Source organism: Pleurodeles waltl, chromosome 3_1 (assembly GCF_031143425.1).
Source record: "Pleurodeles waltl isolate 20211129_DDA chromosome 3_1, aPleWal1.hap1.20221129, whole genome shotgun sequence".
NCBI lineage: Eukaryota > Metazoa > Chordata > Amphibia > Caudata > Salamandridae > Pleurodeles > Pleurodeles waltl.
In genome coordinates this window covers 1,923,777,644-1,923,793,657 of record NC_090440.1, presented here as the reverse complement: position 1 = coordinate 1,923,793,657, position 16,014 = coordinate 1,923,777,644, and the positions used below count along the sequence as shown (strand labels likewise).

The 16,014-nt window shown below is 43.8% G+C and overlaps 1 protein-coding gene across 1 annotated transcript in view; it reads left to right on the top strand.

Annotated features, from left to right (window-relative positions):
• The window catches only part of VTN (vitronectin), a 55,798-nt gene that overhangs the window by 4,394 nt on the left and 35,390 nt on the right, over positions 1 to 16,014 (top strand). Inside the window, exon 2 of the mRNA XM_069226163.1 lies at positions 8,173 to 8,292. Within this exon, the coding sequence (XP_069082264.1) occupies positions 8,173 to 8,292 (120 nt within the window). The remainder of the gene's footprint in view (positions 1 to 8,172; positions 8,293 to 16,014) is intronic.

The window sequence follows — 16,014 nt, the reverse complement described above, 5'->3', positions numbered from 1 at the left end:
TTAAAGAAATTCAGTACCAAAACTAGATACTGAGAGACATAGGAAATATTAATTCATAATTCGATCTTTGCTCATTGGTGCTCAAACTGGAAAAACTGGAAGAACGAACCCCTCAATGCCAATACCACATGCTATTGAAAGGCACATGCTACTAATATTCAGTGCCTTATTTTTTCAGCCACCATCAGTCATCTTGTGACTTTTAGCCTTTTCCTTTTTTAACAATATTCACCTTGAGAATCAAGGACCACCCATATATTAATTCTGAGTTGTGACGAGGTAGAGATAGACTCTGCCTAGTAAAGCAAACCCCATTTGGCTCATGCTTTATCTTCCCATGTATGTAATCGATGACCTACATGCGGGTGGCAGTATCTAATAGAGGTATGTGGGGCAATGCCAGTGGATTTTCCCTATGTCGAATTTTTTTATTGTGTGCATGGGCTACTATGCTATTCCTATCTGCAGGGACACCTCGCTCCTGTAAGTCACTCTGTTGTGACTCAGAGTGCATGATTCAGCTCTGGCTCAACAGGTGCCCTTCTTTACTGTGGCCGCTGCCCTCCTTCTGTATCCTGTAACAAGGAGATGTGGTTGCACAACATATCAGGCTTGCATTTGAATCAACATTCACATCTTGCTGAGACTGGTTCTCCTGTTCCAGTCAAGAGAAAAACATGTGATTCCAGTTTTATTTCCTGATATGGCGCTGCCAGAATTTTGAAACCAGGGATTGGTGCTGGACTCCTGACAAGTTGCCATCCTTGTTTGGTCCAGTATATGACTTCATATTACCAAACCCTCTTTGGTTGGTCAAAGTTCTGCGATTCATGAAGACTTTAAATGCTGCTGGAAAAGGAGGCCCATGCTTACAGTGGCCCTCTGACAAAATATTTTTCAACGGCGAGAAGGAGGTGCTGAAGTCCAGGATTTGAACTTTCACTGGCAGAGATTGCTGTCTCTACAGACCTACTTGGATTCCAAAGTGCTTAGGGCAGCAGAATAACTTGACCACCCGTGGTTCTCTTACAGGACTCGGTACCTGAATATTGTGTCCTAAATATAGTTTACAAAAATATTGCCTCATTTGAGATAATAATGGATAAGCTGCCCCAGTGAAACAATAATGTGCAAACAACCTTTAGGACACAGTATTTCTGTTAAGTGGTATTTTTGCGAATGATATTCTGACATACAACCTCTTAGACATATAATATCATTAAGATCTAGTTCCCTCATGGCATTATCAAATGCAGTCACTGCCTTTGTGTTTTGTGTTACTGACCCTCGTAATATAACCAGTAGTTTAAATTTTCAGTCAACCAAGAGAGGCTGCAGTGGGTGTGCAGTGACTGAATGCAAACACCCTAGTCGTACCACCCATTCTGGCTTTCACAACTGAAGATACAAAATGTAGCTTTGTCCGTGCTTAGTAGCAGGAGTCTTAGCAGAGAATCTACTTTGATGTAAAGACCACCCAGACCCTCGTATGAGGTGGGCTGGCACCTTTCAGTGGTTTGTGTAGTTTCATTGAGTGAATTGAAAACTTTTAGCCCAGGAATATCCCAAAAACAAGTCAATTTTAGAGGAATTTGGAAGATCAGCCCAGTACTCTTACAGTATGTCTGTTTTGGTCCTATAGAAAAACATTAAGCACATTTGAGGTATGTCTCCTAAACACATCAGTTTCGCATTTGTAATTCAATTCTCTGCTGTTATATCGATACATATTCATTCTAATAGAAATATGATTACTTTATCCACTGTCTAGAGAAAGGCTTTACTACTCAACAACAGATACCTTTAGGGAATCCAGGAAACTAACACTATTTTGCACTATACCGACTACAGGCGAAATGATGGTACCAAACCCTAATAGTAATTAGTGCTCCCCAAATACCGAATTTATGTATAAAAGTCTAACACCCTATTACTAATGTAGCTAAACTGGCTTCCCTCAGTGCAAGAACAAAATGCAAATTTAGCTTCCAGGGACTTCAGCCAGGGCCAACGATTTTTTTTTAAAGTAATCTTTCCAAAACTATGTATTAATATGGAACGATCAAACCTGCTACAGTGAAAACATCACAGTATTCTTAACAAACTCCTGCCAATGCTTGTGGAATTTCAAAAAGTAATACAACTGCATCTGTTTGCGGGATTACTTTAAAGAGTTGTTTCACAACATGTTTTGTGAATTGGGCCCTTGTGACCCGTGTTCCTGGTAGCAAAGACTTTGTTTGTAGAGGGGGTGCATCCTTAGCCCCAAGAAGGAATTCATTTCCTAATAAAAACGTGTCCATCCTATGCCAATGGCAGCAGTGACTTTGTCTGGAGGAAGCGCCAGCCCGGTGATTTTTCCTGGTTCATTTATAATTTGGGATTATAAATATCTATCATCTCTGAATCTCGAGAGTCGTAACTGGGTTTCTGATGAACTAAGGTGCCTGAGCGTCTGATGCCTCACTCCTCAGCCGTCGTATACATCTGTTTTTAAGAGACTCGGGTTAGTAATGGCTTCGGTCGATTCCTCATAAACGTGTGAGATGTAATTAGGCGCAGCAGCTGTGCACCGATTCAGCCAAATATGGCATTACTGGCTGGGCCAAGTGTCCAGAGCGCCAACTGGCAGTGCTTGCTGCTCGAAGCAGGGGATCCGCCCAGATTCCCTAGGGCCGGAAGCTGTCAGCCTCTCCTCTGCTTAAGAGCTCTCCAGGGAATTTCTCTCTCTTACCCTGTATCTCTCTGTATCTCCCACTCTTTCTCTCTGTCTCTCATTTTCTCCTCATCTGTCCCTGCTTGCCTTGTGACTGTGTGTGCTTAATTTGTGCTTGTTGTTTCCCGTCACTTATTTATGAGGGCAGGCGCTTAGTTTTCTGTCTCAAGCATTTACTACGAGCAAAAGACACGTGGGAAAGACGGAAAAAGAGAAAAACGAAAAAGCGTTAGAGATGGGAAAAGCAGGAAACTGACAGAGTGAGGTAAAGGGGCAGGGAGTGGCTATAAATGGTCTGAATAGGCCCGAGGTGGCTTCAGGATCTACCTCAGTATTATGTGCTCGCACTTTTAATTGCAGCAGCTGCGTGTTTAAAAGGAGAGCTTTGGGCACCGGCACCTTTTTCTTTACAAATTAAGCACTGCATGTGCACCACACCCACACTATAAATAAATGCCTTTCTGTCTCTGTTCGTACTCCTCTTCTTTCGTTTGTCTCTCTCTGTAACCTTCCAGTAACCTCTTTCCCTCTTCCAACCAGGTAGTCTTGTTGTCTCTCGCTCTCTCTCCCTCTCTCTCTCTAAACCGATAGCATCAAGTTGTTGTCACTCATTTTTTCCACATCCTTCCTGCTGACTGTTTATTATGTTCTGCCTCTGCCTTTAGTTATAGATTGCATTCTCTCCTTCTTTCTATATTAACAAGCACGCATCCTAACTGTCCAATATCCTCTTGGTGACAGTCCACTTAAGGGCCCCCGGGGGTCTCTGTGGCTAATGCTGGGGACCACAAATAACAAAGTGCAAGGGTGACTTAATGGTCAGTTGCCTCCATTTTGAAATCTACCAGTTACAGTCCATGGTTTCCATTCACGGGACAGTGACACTGATCAGTGCTTAATTTGTAAAAGAAAGATTGCCGGTGTACAAAACTCTGCTTAGAAGTCCATCATGGTGCAATTAAAAGTTGACACCCTGAATACTAAGGCTCTGTAGTCTTGAATTTACCTCATGCCTTCTTAATGCACTACCAGACCCTCCCTTCCCTTTTAGCTCATGCAATAGTTCCTGCTTTCTCTGTTTATGATGGGTTTCCTTCTTTCTCTACTTCTGATTTTCTGATTTCTTCATTTCTACCTCTTTTCCTCTCTGTGAATGTCTGATGCAGAAAAATAATTGCTGTTACTTAAAAATGTGTGATGGTGGCCCCCACCAACAATCACCGGCTCAAATTAAGCACTGCAATGAATAGGTCAGGGGTGAAGCCTGCTCGTAGTTTCCAATTCTTGTAGGTGATAGAGGAGCTTTTCGACCTTGACATCCTTTTTTCTTCTCCTAGGGAGCGGGGCTGGGGCAGTTTTAAGCCTCTTGGAGAGGTTTGGTCTGTTGCACTGAACTTCCAGTCAGGTGGGCCTTGTGTCAATTGTCCCAGGATTTAGTTCATTCCTTCAGGCAGGCAGGCACAATCCATCTTCTCGAGAGACAGGTAAGCCTTCCTTCTCTTTCAAGATGACAACAACAAGGTGATTGTACATGATTTACCAGAATTAGACAAAGACTGATAGAAAGAAGGCAATCTAGCAGATAGTATCCATGTGGTCCTGCAGCCATCTGTCCTGCATAAGTGTACATATTTCCTCCGTGATGAGTCGATGATGGTGAACAAGTGTTAGCTATGGGGTCTAGTGCATACACTCTTCTGAGGTTTTAGGCAGCTTTCCAGGTCCAGCCTCAGAGTCAGTCACATTAAGGGGGTTATTACAACTTTGGAGGAGGTGTTAATCCATCCCAAATGTGACGGATATACCACCAGCCATATTACGAGTTCCATAGGATATAATGGACTCGTATATCCGTCACTTTACAGTCACTTTTGGGATGGATTAACACCTCCTCCAAAGTTGTAATAACCCCCTTAATCTTTTGTGGGCTTCTTCAATTGTGGAGTAGCATTCTTTTGCTGGCCAGATTTCAAAGGCTTCTTGCCTCGTGTCCTTATTGAGATCACTTCTGACTGGATCATTTGTGATGCATAGTAGTCTCTGTCAGGAGGCTTGTTCTATTTTTATTGTTAAGGGAGGTTTAAAAACACAGGAAAAGAAGAATTTGTTAGTTTCACCCAGGCAGGAAAAACCTACATTGTGACAAAGATGATGGGATGGAGACCTCGTCCACCCCCAGTTAAGGGGAATTTACGAACCTTCTACATGGAACAGACAAAAGAGAGTCTCCTCACGGGAAGACAGGTAAAACAGTCTTAGGCCCTTCCATCAACATTAGTCATCAGATGGCCTGAGTTTTAGCCGCTGACTCAATATGTGGGAACAATTTGGAGCCTCTAAACAGCAGAACACAAGACTGCTATAGACAAACACAGAACATTAAGTCAGCATGCATGATTGTTGAGATCGGGGGGGGGAACAAAGTGTTATCCAAAAAACGCAATAACATGGTGGCACAGCTTCTCATAGCCTTACAAAGGTTATTAATTGAAAACAAAGTCATACTTTGTAATTGAAAGATAGAATACAAACTTTATGAAAGTTGCATTGCTACCTTGAACAAAGGACTCTTAGGGCCTTATTTAGAGTTGGGCAGAGGGGTTACTCTGTCACAAACATGACAGATATCCCGTCCTCCGTATTACGATCTCCTTTGGCTATTATGGGATTGTCATACGGCGGACGGGATATCAATCATGTTTGTGACGGAGTAAACCAATCCGCCAAAATCTATATCAGGCTCTCAGTCTCATGTTATGTTACACATTTATTTTGTTCAGAAATTACCAAATATTAGAACATTGGAATGTTGATAGCACCATTGAAAAGAATGGAGTGCTCTGGGCCTCTAATGGCTGGCAGAAGCCCTGAGCTCCAGCATTCCAATGTTGGTCACAGCTGTTGCTGTGAACAAAGGTCTCACGGAGCCCCAGGGGATTTTAATCGGGCTCTATGAGGCCTTTGTTTTATTAGAACATTCTGCCCTCTAGTGGCAGAATGTTTTGATAGCCTTATATTCCTCCGTAGCTGAGCTATGTCGGCATTAAAGTCCAGCTCCCTTGTTTAACGCCGGAGCGAGCCTTCAATGGCTCGTATAGCCCGCTACAGTGGGCTATACGGCTATAGTGGACTCTTGACGCTGTTGTATTGTTGGTTGCAGCTGCTAGCTTCAGTTGGTGATTCTAAGGTGTATCCCCAGAATATCTAGGTCGGAATCTCAGTGGCACAAAATATTTTGGATGCAATATCGAAGGACAGAATATCAAAAGGTAAGCCAGTATAGATTTTTTATATCTAACTCCACATATATATACACCTACAACATATATATGATTCATATTGTGTCCCTCGATATTTTGTCCACGATATTACAGTATCATGATATTCCTCGCCTTGATATTCCATAGTCCAATTGATTCTGGGCATAGAACAACAACTTAGGTACTTCTTGTCTCGCATCTGAATGCATAACTTTTTTGTATTAGTGATGATTCGTCAAATTGTGTCTTGCAGGTGTTCTGAGTGAAGAGTGTGAGGTATTTTCTCAGTCAAATGTTACTCGTCGCTAACCTGTGTAGGTCACTTAATTACTCTTGTACCAGGACAACCAATATTGTTTCCCTCACAGTGGATAACCAAATCATTTTATTCATGACTCTCCTGAGGTAGTGACGTCGAACAGTGAATGCCTATTTTAGGACTCGCTAGGGTGCTTGAAACTCAGAAACATCATGACAAAATAGGTAATACAAAAAACTCAATGACCAGCCAGTGCTAAATCTTGAAAGAAGGGACAGTCATACATATGATAGACAAAGAAGACCAGAATGCGCTATCACATTCAAAGGCCGCGATATGACCTGACGCACCTTTATGCACTGTAAAGGTGAGTTGTATCCTATGTGTTATTTTCTTCAACAATGCATCTATTGACAATGTTAACCTAAGTGGCTGCGTTCAGGACATATTAGAGATCTTTGACACTATTGGGGTCAGGGTGCCAAGTCAAAATGATACACTGTAGTAGCATTGCTATGGCATGTGTGGCACTCTCTTTCATTAGCTGTGGCTCTGGCTGCAAGACTGGACAACTCAGCCAACTGAAGTTTGATCTGCTGAGTCACCAGTCAAACAGCAAAAAAAAAACATGAAAAATCATGAAACCAAAAACCCACCAACCAAAATAATAAGGTCCCTCCCAATGTGGTATTGGTGTAGTTGAGGGTTCTTTCAGTCTCAGTGAACAAGTAATTGGCGACCAAGGTACTGGTTTTATGGGTCCTGTCAGGACTCCGATCAAGAATTTCCAAAACCAGTTATGACCCCAACTGTTTTTCAGACACTAGCAAAAGTGAAGATGGTATAGTGTATCAGCACCCACCAAGAAGTCCCATTAGTCTATCTATAATGGCCCATATCTACGAAACCACCTAATTTTGTCAGCGTTTTCCAGTGACAGGCATACTGCAACCAGAGCCCTCACAGTTTCCCACATCAATGAGGGCTAGGGATCAAAAGCAATTACAACAACCTCTAAGAATGCCTTCAAGAAAGGGATGAAAGATCACTCACTACACAGTTGACAATAATAGGGTACTTCACACAACTTGATCACACTCTTTTCTAGCTATCGTAGGTCATCTGTGTTGTTAAAAAAACTTTACAAAAAACTTAAGGTGCCAGTCCCCGTCTTATCATCTGTTACCAACACATTATAACATTACAGCTAGGTTGTGTGGTAAGATGTTCACTGCATTTATTTCTTCTTTGTGTTCATCGACCTGCTTGTTGGTGTTGTATGTTGGCACCCACATATTGTTTGTTAACATCATTCTCTGTATGCTTGTTTGCCTTATCCATGTTAAGCCCTCTGTCCTTGACACTGTAAAAACGTAAAAAATAAATGAATAATAACATAAGTACTCAAGAGAAGTGAATTTCTACAAGAGAGAAGATATGACATTTTCCCATGCCATCCTGGGCACAGTGGACACACCAAGGTTTTGTAACTCTCCTTTACCCTGGCTTGGGCCCGCATGAAGGAGCTAGGAAACGGGTATAAACTACAGAAGTCGGAGAGTGGTTCCTTTGTGCAGGTGGTAGCAGCTGGTGGGCAGAGGCACTCATTTTTGGGGACTGAGATGTATTTTTCATCTTCATACTTTGAACCAGAGTAAGAAAGATCAAGCAAAAGGAGGAAGAGGCAGATAAGAAAACGGCGGCAATGGAAGAAAGCAGTATTGGAAAATTACCCACAAGAGTGTGATAAAAGATGTGTAGAGTAGTGGAAAAGGAAGCATGAAGGAAGTGGAATTCAGACTTGGTAGGCTTGGCTTTCGGCAACCCTAGATTCACAACACTTTTTTATAGTTATTTATTTACGAAAAGTAACTGAAAGCAAGAATATACATCCCACATGCGTGCTTCTTAAACTTGTGCGTGTGTTTTTATTCTAGAGCTTTGTGTTGGTCGCTGTACAGAAGGATTCAATATCACCCGCAAATGCCAGTGCGACCCTTTGTGTGTCTACTACCAAAGCTGCTGCTCCGACTACGCGACTGCCTGCAAGCAAATAGGTAACTGCTCCCTGTGCACCCCTGGCCTCTCATGGTCCTGCTGTGCGCCTCATACACACTGCACCAGCACCAAGTGGACTTGTGCCACACACAAAGCCTACACTCACTGCTGTAGGGGGCTGTCATGGGCCCACTGTGCAGTTCACACACAGCACCCGGGAGGCTGGCAGCTTTAGGAGGGAGGGGGGCGGTCGGGAAGCACACACACACTCTTTCACACAGAGACACGCACATCCATTAACAACACTCATAACATTCAAACATCCAGGCATGCACCAAACATTCATTTTAAAACATCACACACACACACGCATTCTTTCACACATGCACACCCATCCATTAACACTCATAACATTCAAGCATGCACGCATGCACCAAACATTCATTTTAAAAGCTCACACACACTCATTCTTTCACACACACACACGCATGCACGCACATCCATTAACAACACTCATAACATTCAAACATGCACACACGCACCAAACATTAATTTTAAAACATCACACACACACTTACCTTCAGCCACGAGGTCCCAGGAGGGTTGGGACTGCTGCCTTCCCTCATTGGCTGACCTTAGGTCAACCAATGAGGCAGTGGCGGCTGGTGACATTTCAACGTGGTGGGGCTAAAACATTGTAGATGTGTGTTATGCTGTGAGCGAGCTAGCTCGACAACTAAAAACGTCTGTGGGGTGGGTGGGGTTCTCACCTAAGATTTTAAAGAAAAAAAAGAGTGGCAGATGGTTAATTTGTAAGCAAATTTGAGAAAGCAAGAAGGTTGTAAGGCAGTTGTGAACATGTAATCTTGAAATATTTAAACATTTAAATCCTAATTTTTTTTTATTTTTTTTATTTTGATTGTAACCCTAACTCAGGTGTACAATACAACATTAAGTATAGACAATCTGATAAAGAGAAGCAATTGATTTACATTGCATTCTGCAGTTACAGACAGTGTTACTTTATATTCACACAGGAGACAACACATCATCACGTTGCAAATTACAGTGACGTAGGCCACTTCAATGGGAGGTGGGAACAGGTCTTTAAAGCTAATTAGTGATTCTGCTAGAGACCTGCCAGGTAGTGCAAATTGGTCGCTATACATTTCTGGGACTGGATGTACACGATAACAGAGATCCAATACTTCTTGTAGAGGGAGGAGCATGTGGTCAGGGCGCTTAACCGGTGGGCATACCTTGGGCCATAATCCTTCCACCATGCCATGGCTACTCTTCTCTTCCCCAACATAACTGCCAAGGTAACAAACTTATAATACAAGTTATCAATGTCTTTAACATATCCCAGGACAGCCATCACAGACGTGAACTTTCTGTGGTTCTTCTGAGCGAGTGAACAGCATATGCTGCATCATTCGCATTTGCACTAACACGTCATTGTGAATTTTATTCACAATCACGTGTTAGTGCAAATGGACGCAGACAACTTGTCTGTGAGAAATTGTGCTCTCTGCAACGGATGCATTAACCCATTATACAGAGGTCCAACACTTTGACAATAATCAATAATTAGTCAATTAAATATGACACAGGCCCAATGGAAAAAGAATGCTCATAAATGAGTTAAAGCAACTGCAAACAAAAAGCTGTACAGTAAATTACATTTTTGTGTGCACAACGACAATGTGACAAGTTGTGAATTGTCCTTAGGCCATGCCAGGCCATGGTGTGAGTGGATGCTCACTTTCTAGCCTTGCATGATTTACATCCCGATCCTGTTACTTGACTCTGTACTTTAAGGGGTGGTGCAGAGCTGAACACCATGGTCTGGAAGCTGTCTCAGTTAGTGTCCTTTCTGTGCAGGTCAGTAATGCCTTCTGTTGGAGCCGTATTGTGGGGCGAAGAAGACTACCCATATAGTGTGTAAAGTTAAGACGGGGGCTATTTAAGAGTGGAGGAAGTGGGGGAGGGTTTGTCTGTCTGCTTGTGTGCCTGGTGGCCCTGTTTTACTGTCTTTGGCTGCGGGATTGAACTAATCTGTACAGCTCAGGCGTGTGTGTGGAGGGGGAGTCTTTAGTTTATTTAGTGAATGAACCCCACAGATGGTTTTCACCATGTGCAGTGTGCGCCCTGTGAAGGTTGTGTCTTTGAAAGAGAGTGTGTTTAAGTGTAGTACGGGGGTGCAGATGGGGGTAATCTGTGAAGTGAGTTTGCAAAGGCAGGCAAGGGCCAGAAGCTGAACTTTTACCACCTGTACTGAGCCTCCGTCTATTTATTAGTCAGTGCTACATGTTACACTGAAAGGGCGCTCTTTATTCAGTGAGTGAATGAATCTGTATTGAGCATCAGTTTGATTGGATGGACTTTCATTGGTTGCGTGACACTGTACGATCCTGTGTCGTGCACAGTGAGGGACGGGGTGATTGGAAAAATGCCTCGGTCTGGGGGAATTGATGAACTGCGAACAAAGAAGGGTCAAATACATGGATGGATAAAACGAATGGATAAAGGCAGCAGCCTTACACTGGTGGGAAGGGGATGAACCTGAGCAGTCACCAGTGATGAGGGTGGTGGATAAGAGCCTGGGTAGCGTTGTGTGGCCACAACACAATGCAAGCCTCATGCAAAGTGATGGGCCTCAGTGCAGCACTGTGCAGTCAAAGAAGGACACTCATACACAGGCTTTCTTCTGGTGCGGAAATGCCCTTCCAGGGATCAAGCAATCACAGCCGGCCACCAGCTTCGGTTTGACCTATGTTTACGCCAGGTTTGTGCATTTAAGTAATATTTCTTCTCTGTGCTGCTAGATGCAATTAAATATGCACACGACTTGTAACTTCCATAGGAAACAAAACAGATGCACACTCTTGCATCCAAGGATGCCCAGAAAGACACATGCTTACCATCCGCAAATGTGCATCAGCAACTCCTCAGGAGGACGAAGCACTTTATAGTTACAAACATAACTCATTTGTGTTCTAAGCAACTATCCCCCAAGCAGCAGACTGCCTCTGAAAGGAATTGATATCTTGGGAAATTGTGATCCTCCTTTTCTTCCTCCCGGCACTTGGAAGTTCAAACACAGACTCTCAGAGCCTCATCTGACTCCCCTCTAGCTATCTTGATTTTGCTCTCATACTGTTCAGGCAGCATGAGAGCAGTGCCAGGATTGGCTAGAATGGGCTGCCTTGACACTCCAGCAGGCATGGGGTTCCTGTGCATTCTCTCCACCCAGCTGTCAGACAGCTGGGGTTGAAGTGTTTAAAGTGCGCATGTCAGGATGGCTGTGGCAAGACAGCCGGCCAAAGTGACATGCACACTTTATACAGAAGTGCACTGTTCCCCCTTGCTCTGGCCCCGCCCAAAGACTCGGCTGCTGCCAGCATGGAAAGTAAAATGGTAATACATTTCTTTTATTGCCATTATATTTTTCATTTTTTCTGCACTGACAGCGGAGGGGCAACGCTCCTCCGCCCTTGTGGAGGCAGCACCTCTATTGTATAGGGCTGCCATGGTCCCACTGTGCACCTCACACACAGCACCAAAACCCACAGGAGCCCTGTCTGCCATGGCCCTGCTGTGTGCCTCAAACACCCTGCATTTGCACCAAGTGGGACGTACGCCACACACATCATTAGCACTCACTTCTGTAGTAGGCTACCATGTTCCTCGTGTGCCCCACACGCACAGCTTCAGCATCAAGTGGGCCCAATGTAAAGCGTCCACCATGACACAACAAACTCAACATCAGCACCAAGCCAGCCACGATTCTGCTGCACACCACACACAATACCAACTCCATTCATTTAATGGTACATATGCCAGTCTCCAGATACGACATCACACTTAGCATCAATACTCACTTTCCTGGGTTCTGTAATGCACTTGCTCTCACATTGCCTCCAACAATGCAGCAGAAAGTCGCATACTGAAGCTTAGCTGGCAATGTGTCTGCTGTTACACTTTACACAGCCCACTTATGGTGAGCTATGCACATCATTCTTCTGCTGTGAAATTTTGCACACAGCTTTCAATAGTTGTATGTTTTCATGGCTCCTCATTATAGAGTTCACACGCTACCAAACTACACAGCCAGGATTCTTCTGCAGCACTTCAAACACAGCGTGAACAGCCATAGCAGCCTAGACCCGTGGACACAAACACAAACGCAGGCACGCACGCTGTGGCCTACTAGGCTCCTGTTGTAAACTCCTCAAGCAAGGTCACAGTCTATATTTTCTTAGGTGTTACTGTGATATTTCAAACAGCACCACTACCTTCTGTGGGCTAAACGCATAGGCCCCATGCATGTCTCTTGCTGTCCCCTAGAATTCAAACAACTATACATGACCCAGCGCATTGCTCTTGGACCTCTGCATCCAACTGCTTTTACCTCTTGCCATCTAGCACCCATGCATGTAACTCATCATACCAACAACCCATACGTCTAGTGCCCTGACACCAAACTCTTGACAATGTCAAAATTCCACTGTCCCAAAACATCATCACTTCAATATGCCTATATTACTAACATATTTCACGTATGATTAGCATCTGATGTTCCCAACAACATCCTTCCAACACACATTCCATAATCTCAGCTACAGACTGCAACATGTTTTGCACCCAAGATCACACAGATTACTTTATTGGCACTCTATTTGCTGCCCTTCGCATCCATTCTTCACTCGCAACAACCCCCACCACACTCACTCCACACTGTTTCATACTTTCTTCCTATTTCACTTTTGAACTAATCCGTATTTTGAAATCTTATGCATCATCAAACTCTTTCAACCCTCAGACTATTAAACCATTACCTTCTCCACCCAAAGTATTTATCTTTCTAACTTCTTTTTTTACTTTGCCCCCTATTAACTGGCATGTACCTTGAGTGTTTCAAATTAGCTTTTTATCTTGATTAAAAATCTAATTTCTGACACGTCCTCCCCTTTTAACTATCATCCAGTTTCACAACTTCCTTTGCCTTTCTAAGACGTTGGAGCACCTCTCTGGTCCAACAACCTTCTCAAGCCTTTCCAATCTGGTTTCTGTCCCCTTCATTAAAATGAAACAGCACTCTCCCACATCACAGATTTAATCTCTTCTGCTCACCAAAGCCACCTATCTTCTGTCCTTTTTCTGCACCAATGTTCAGCATGTGACACTGTAGATCACTCCAGACTACCCTTTACCCACCAAGCCATTGTCTCCAAAGACACAGCTCTTCAGTGTTTTTCTGTCTACCTAGCTAATTTCTCAGAGGAGTGAGACTTCAGCAGTTCCAAATTGACATCTCTTCCTGCGGGTGAGCAAAGGACCTGCCTTAGGTCTTCTCATATTTTCTCTGTAGATCACATAGCTTGATGACATCCTCTCCTGTTTTAGTTTTTCATGCCATCTCTGTGCCGATAGACTCAACCGTGCTATCAGCACCCAATGTAATCGTATCAGTCTCCACTGTAAATTCTCTAACGGGCACCATGTGTAAGTGGTGTCAAGCAACACGCGGTGAGTATGGTGGAGACTGATACGCTTACATTGGGTGCTGATAGCACCAGACGGTTTTGACTTACTCTTGGATGGGAACGTGATACCCGTAGTAAAACAAGCAAGATATTCGGAGTTTTGAGCCCTGAGGAAGTCGTGGGCCAAGACGCCGAACAACAAAATATGAGTTGGCAGTGGGCAGCAGAGCAATAAAGAAAGGATATGTGACATTATTGGAACTAAGGACTCTGATTTCATTTGGATTTTGAACAATAACGTGTGCTCGAGGATTGCTGTTGTCATCTCTGTGCCGATAACACGCAAATCTTCTTTCTCACCAACTTCACTTTCTGCATTCAATCACTCACTGATAACTGCCTCACATAACTGGACATCAGATGGCCCTCCTCCCACTTATGCCCAAGTCGTGCAAGATGCTAGAACTCTGTGTTCCCTTCTCCTCTACTACATCACACCTCCGATTGCTATCCACATGCCTGCAGACAGCCTGGCCTTTGATTCCTCGGCTAGGAATGTAAGTGTAACCTGTTCAACCAAAGGAAGAGTTAATTACTACCATCTCACCAGCACAATACCAGACGATGTACATACGACCATCCCTTCCATACAATACTGCTCAGGCACTAATTAACTCCCTATTATGTAACAAACCTGAATAGTACAACATTGTGCATGCTTTACCTCCCTTAGACACGACACTTATTTTTGCAACCAGAGCTTTTCCAACTTGTCCAGACACGCACTCAGCACTCCCTTCACTTATAAGGCATAGTGACCGCTGAAAACGGGGCCCTCCACAAGCGGTGTACGATAGTGTTCAGAGATGTTCATGGTACTTCCACAAACTACAGTACTGAAATCATCACCCGCTAGACTCATTCCAGAAATCTGTGTTCCTCCCGCACCTTACTGATCACGTCTAAACCACAGAATGTGATCTCTAGTCTCAGGTCCCTACATCTCCTCGGGCCATGGTACTAGACGTCCCTGACTTCAGACTTCCATGGCTCCACACAATTAATGAGTTTAAAAGCACTTTAAAGAGCTGTGTCATGAAATTAGAGAGAAAGAACACACAAAGGTGCATGTGATGTCCAAAATGTAATGAGCCCATTGAGGCCATGTACCATATTTGTTGCTTCACTTAGCTGATCATCTTTCTGAAATCAGCATCTCTGTAAAAATGTTTCCTTCAATCTTTCGGCTGTATGTATTTCATGCAAAGTACGGTTTCTGACCTTATGAAACGCATTTCTGTTTGAAATATCAACGAGGTCGTATCAAAAGCAAACTAAAATACCTGAACTCCACGTCACTCCCTGATAAAGCTGCATCTAACTTCCTTCCACACTAACCTCTAAGACTCAACTCTGAGGTCCGCATCCCATCTCCTGACATCCAGTATCCATACATTTAACACCCCAACATCCCTCACCCATGCCTCTGAACCCATCAAGCCCTTTCTGCAACAAAGCCAACAAACGTTTTGGAGATGTTACAAATGCTCTAATTCACCCCTAGGGCACAAAAGGAGTTATAGCAGTGGGTACAAAGAATTAGCCTTAGCTTTGTGATTACATGTTTTGGTTCTCTGTTGTGTTGCCCTCCGGAGTATGTGTAGGTCAGGAAGGAAGCATTTAGTCACTGGCCTGCAGGCGCAGGCGCTACCTCACTGATAAGTCCAATAGGCACCCGAGTCTGCCACCACTTGCAGAGGGCCAGGCCTCTTCCCTTTGACTTACAAGAGAGCATAGTCATTATTAGTGCATCAGTTGAGTAGCGCCAGGGACTTGGAGGGGCGCATTGACCATGTTTGCATTGGGGCAAAAGGCCCCCTTTCTATGCTACATAGTGAACTCAAGCAAAAACAGCAACCATGCCCCCCTCAACTCCCTCCTATCTACCTCATGTTTAACTGCTTCATGCTAGGCACCAGCTTGAACACAGATCCAGCAACTCACCCTTTACCGTTCCCCATACCTGTTTGTTGACACATCCACACTGCTGCTGCCCCACATTTAGGGACATATTTAAAAGCCCGTAGTGCCACCGGAGTGTCACTTCCAAAATCTAACGCCACCCTAGGAATGCCGTTAGAGTGGTACAACACGGAGAAATGCTTTCATTTCTCCTCGTTTTTTGCTCTTTCTATGTGTGCTGTATTTTGCAGCACATATAGAAGGAGAAAATCACCATTGAATATTGCTTTTGTGGAGGAAGGTGTCCCTTCCTGCACAAAAAACAATCTC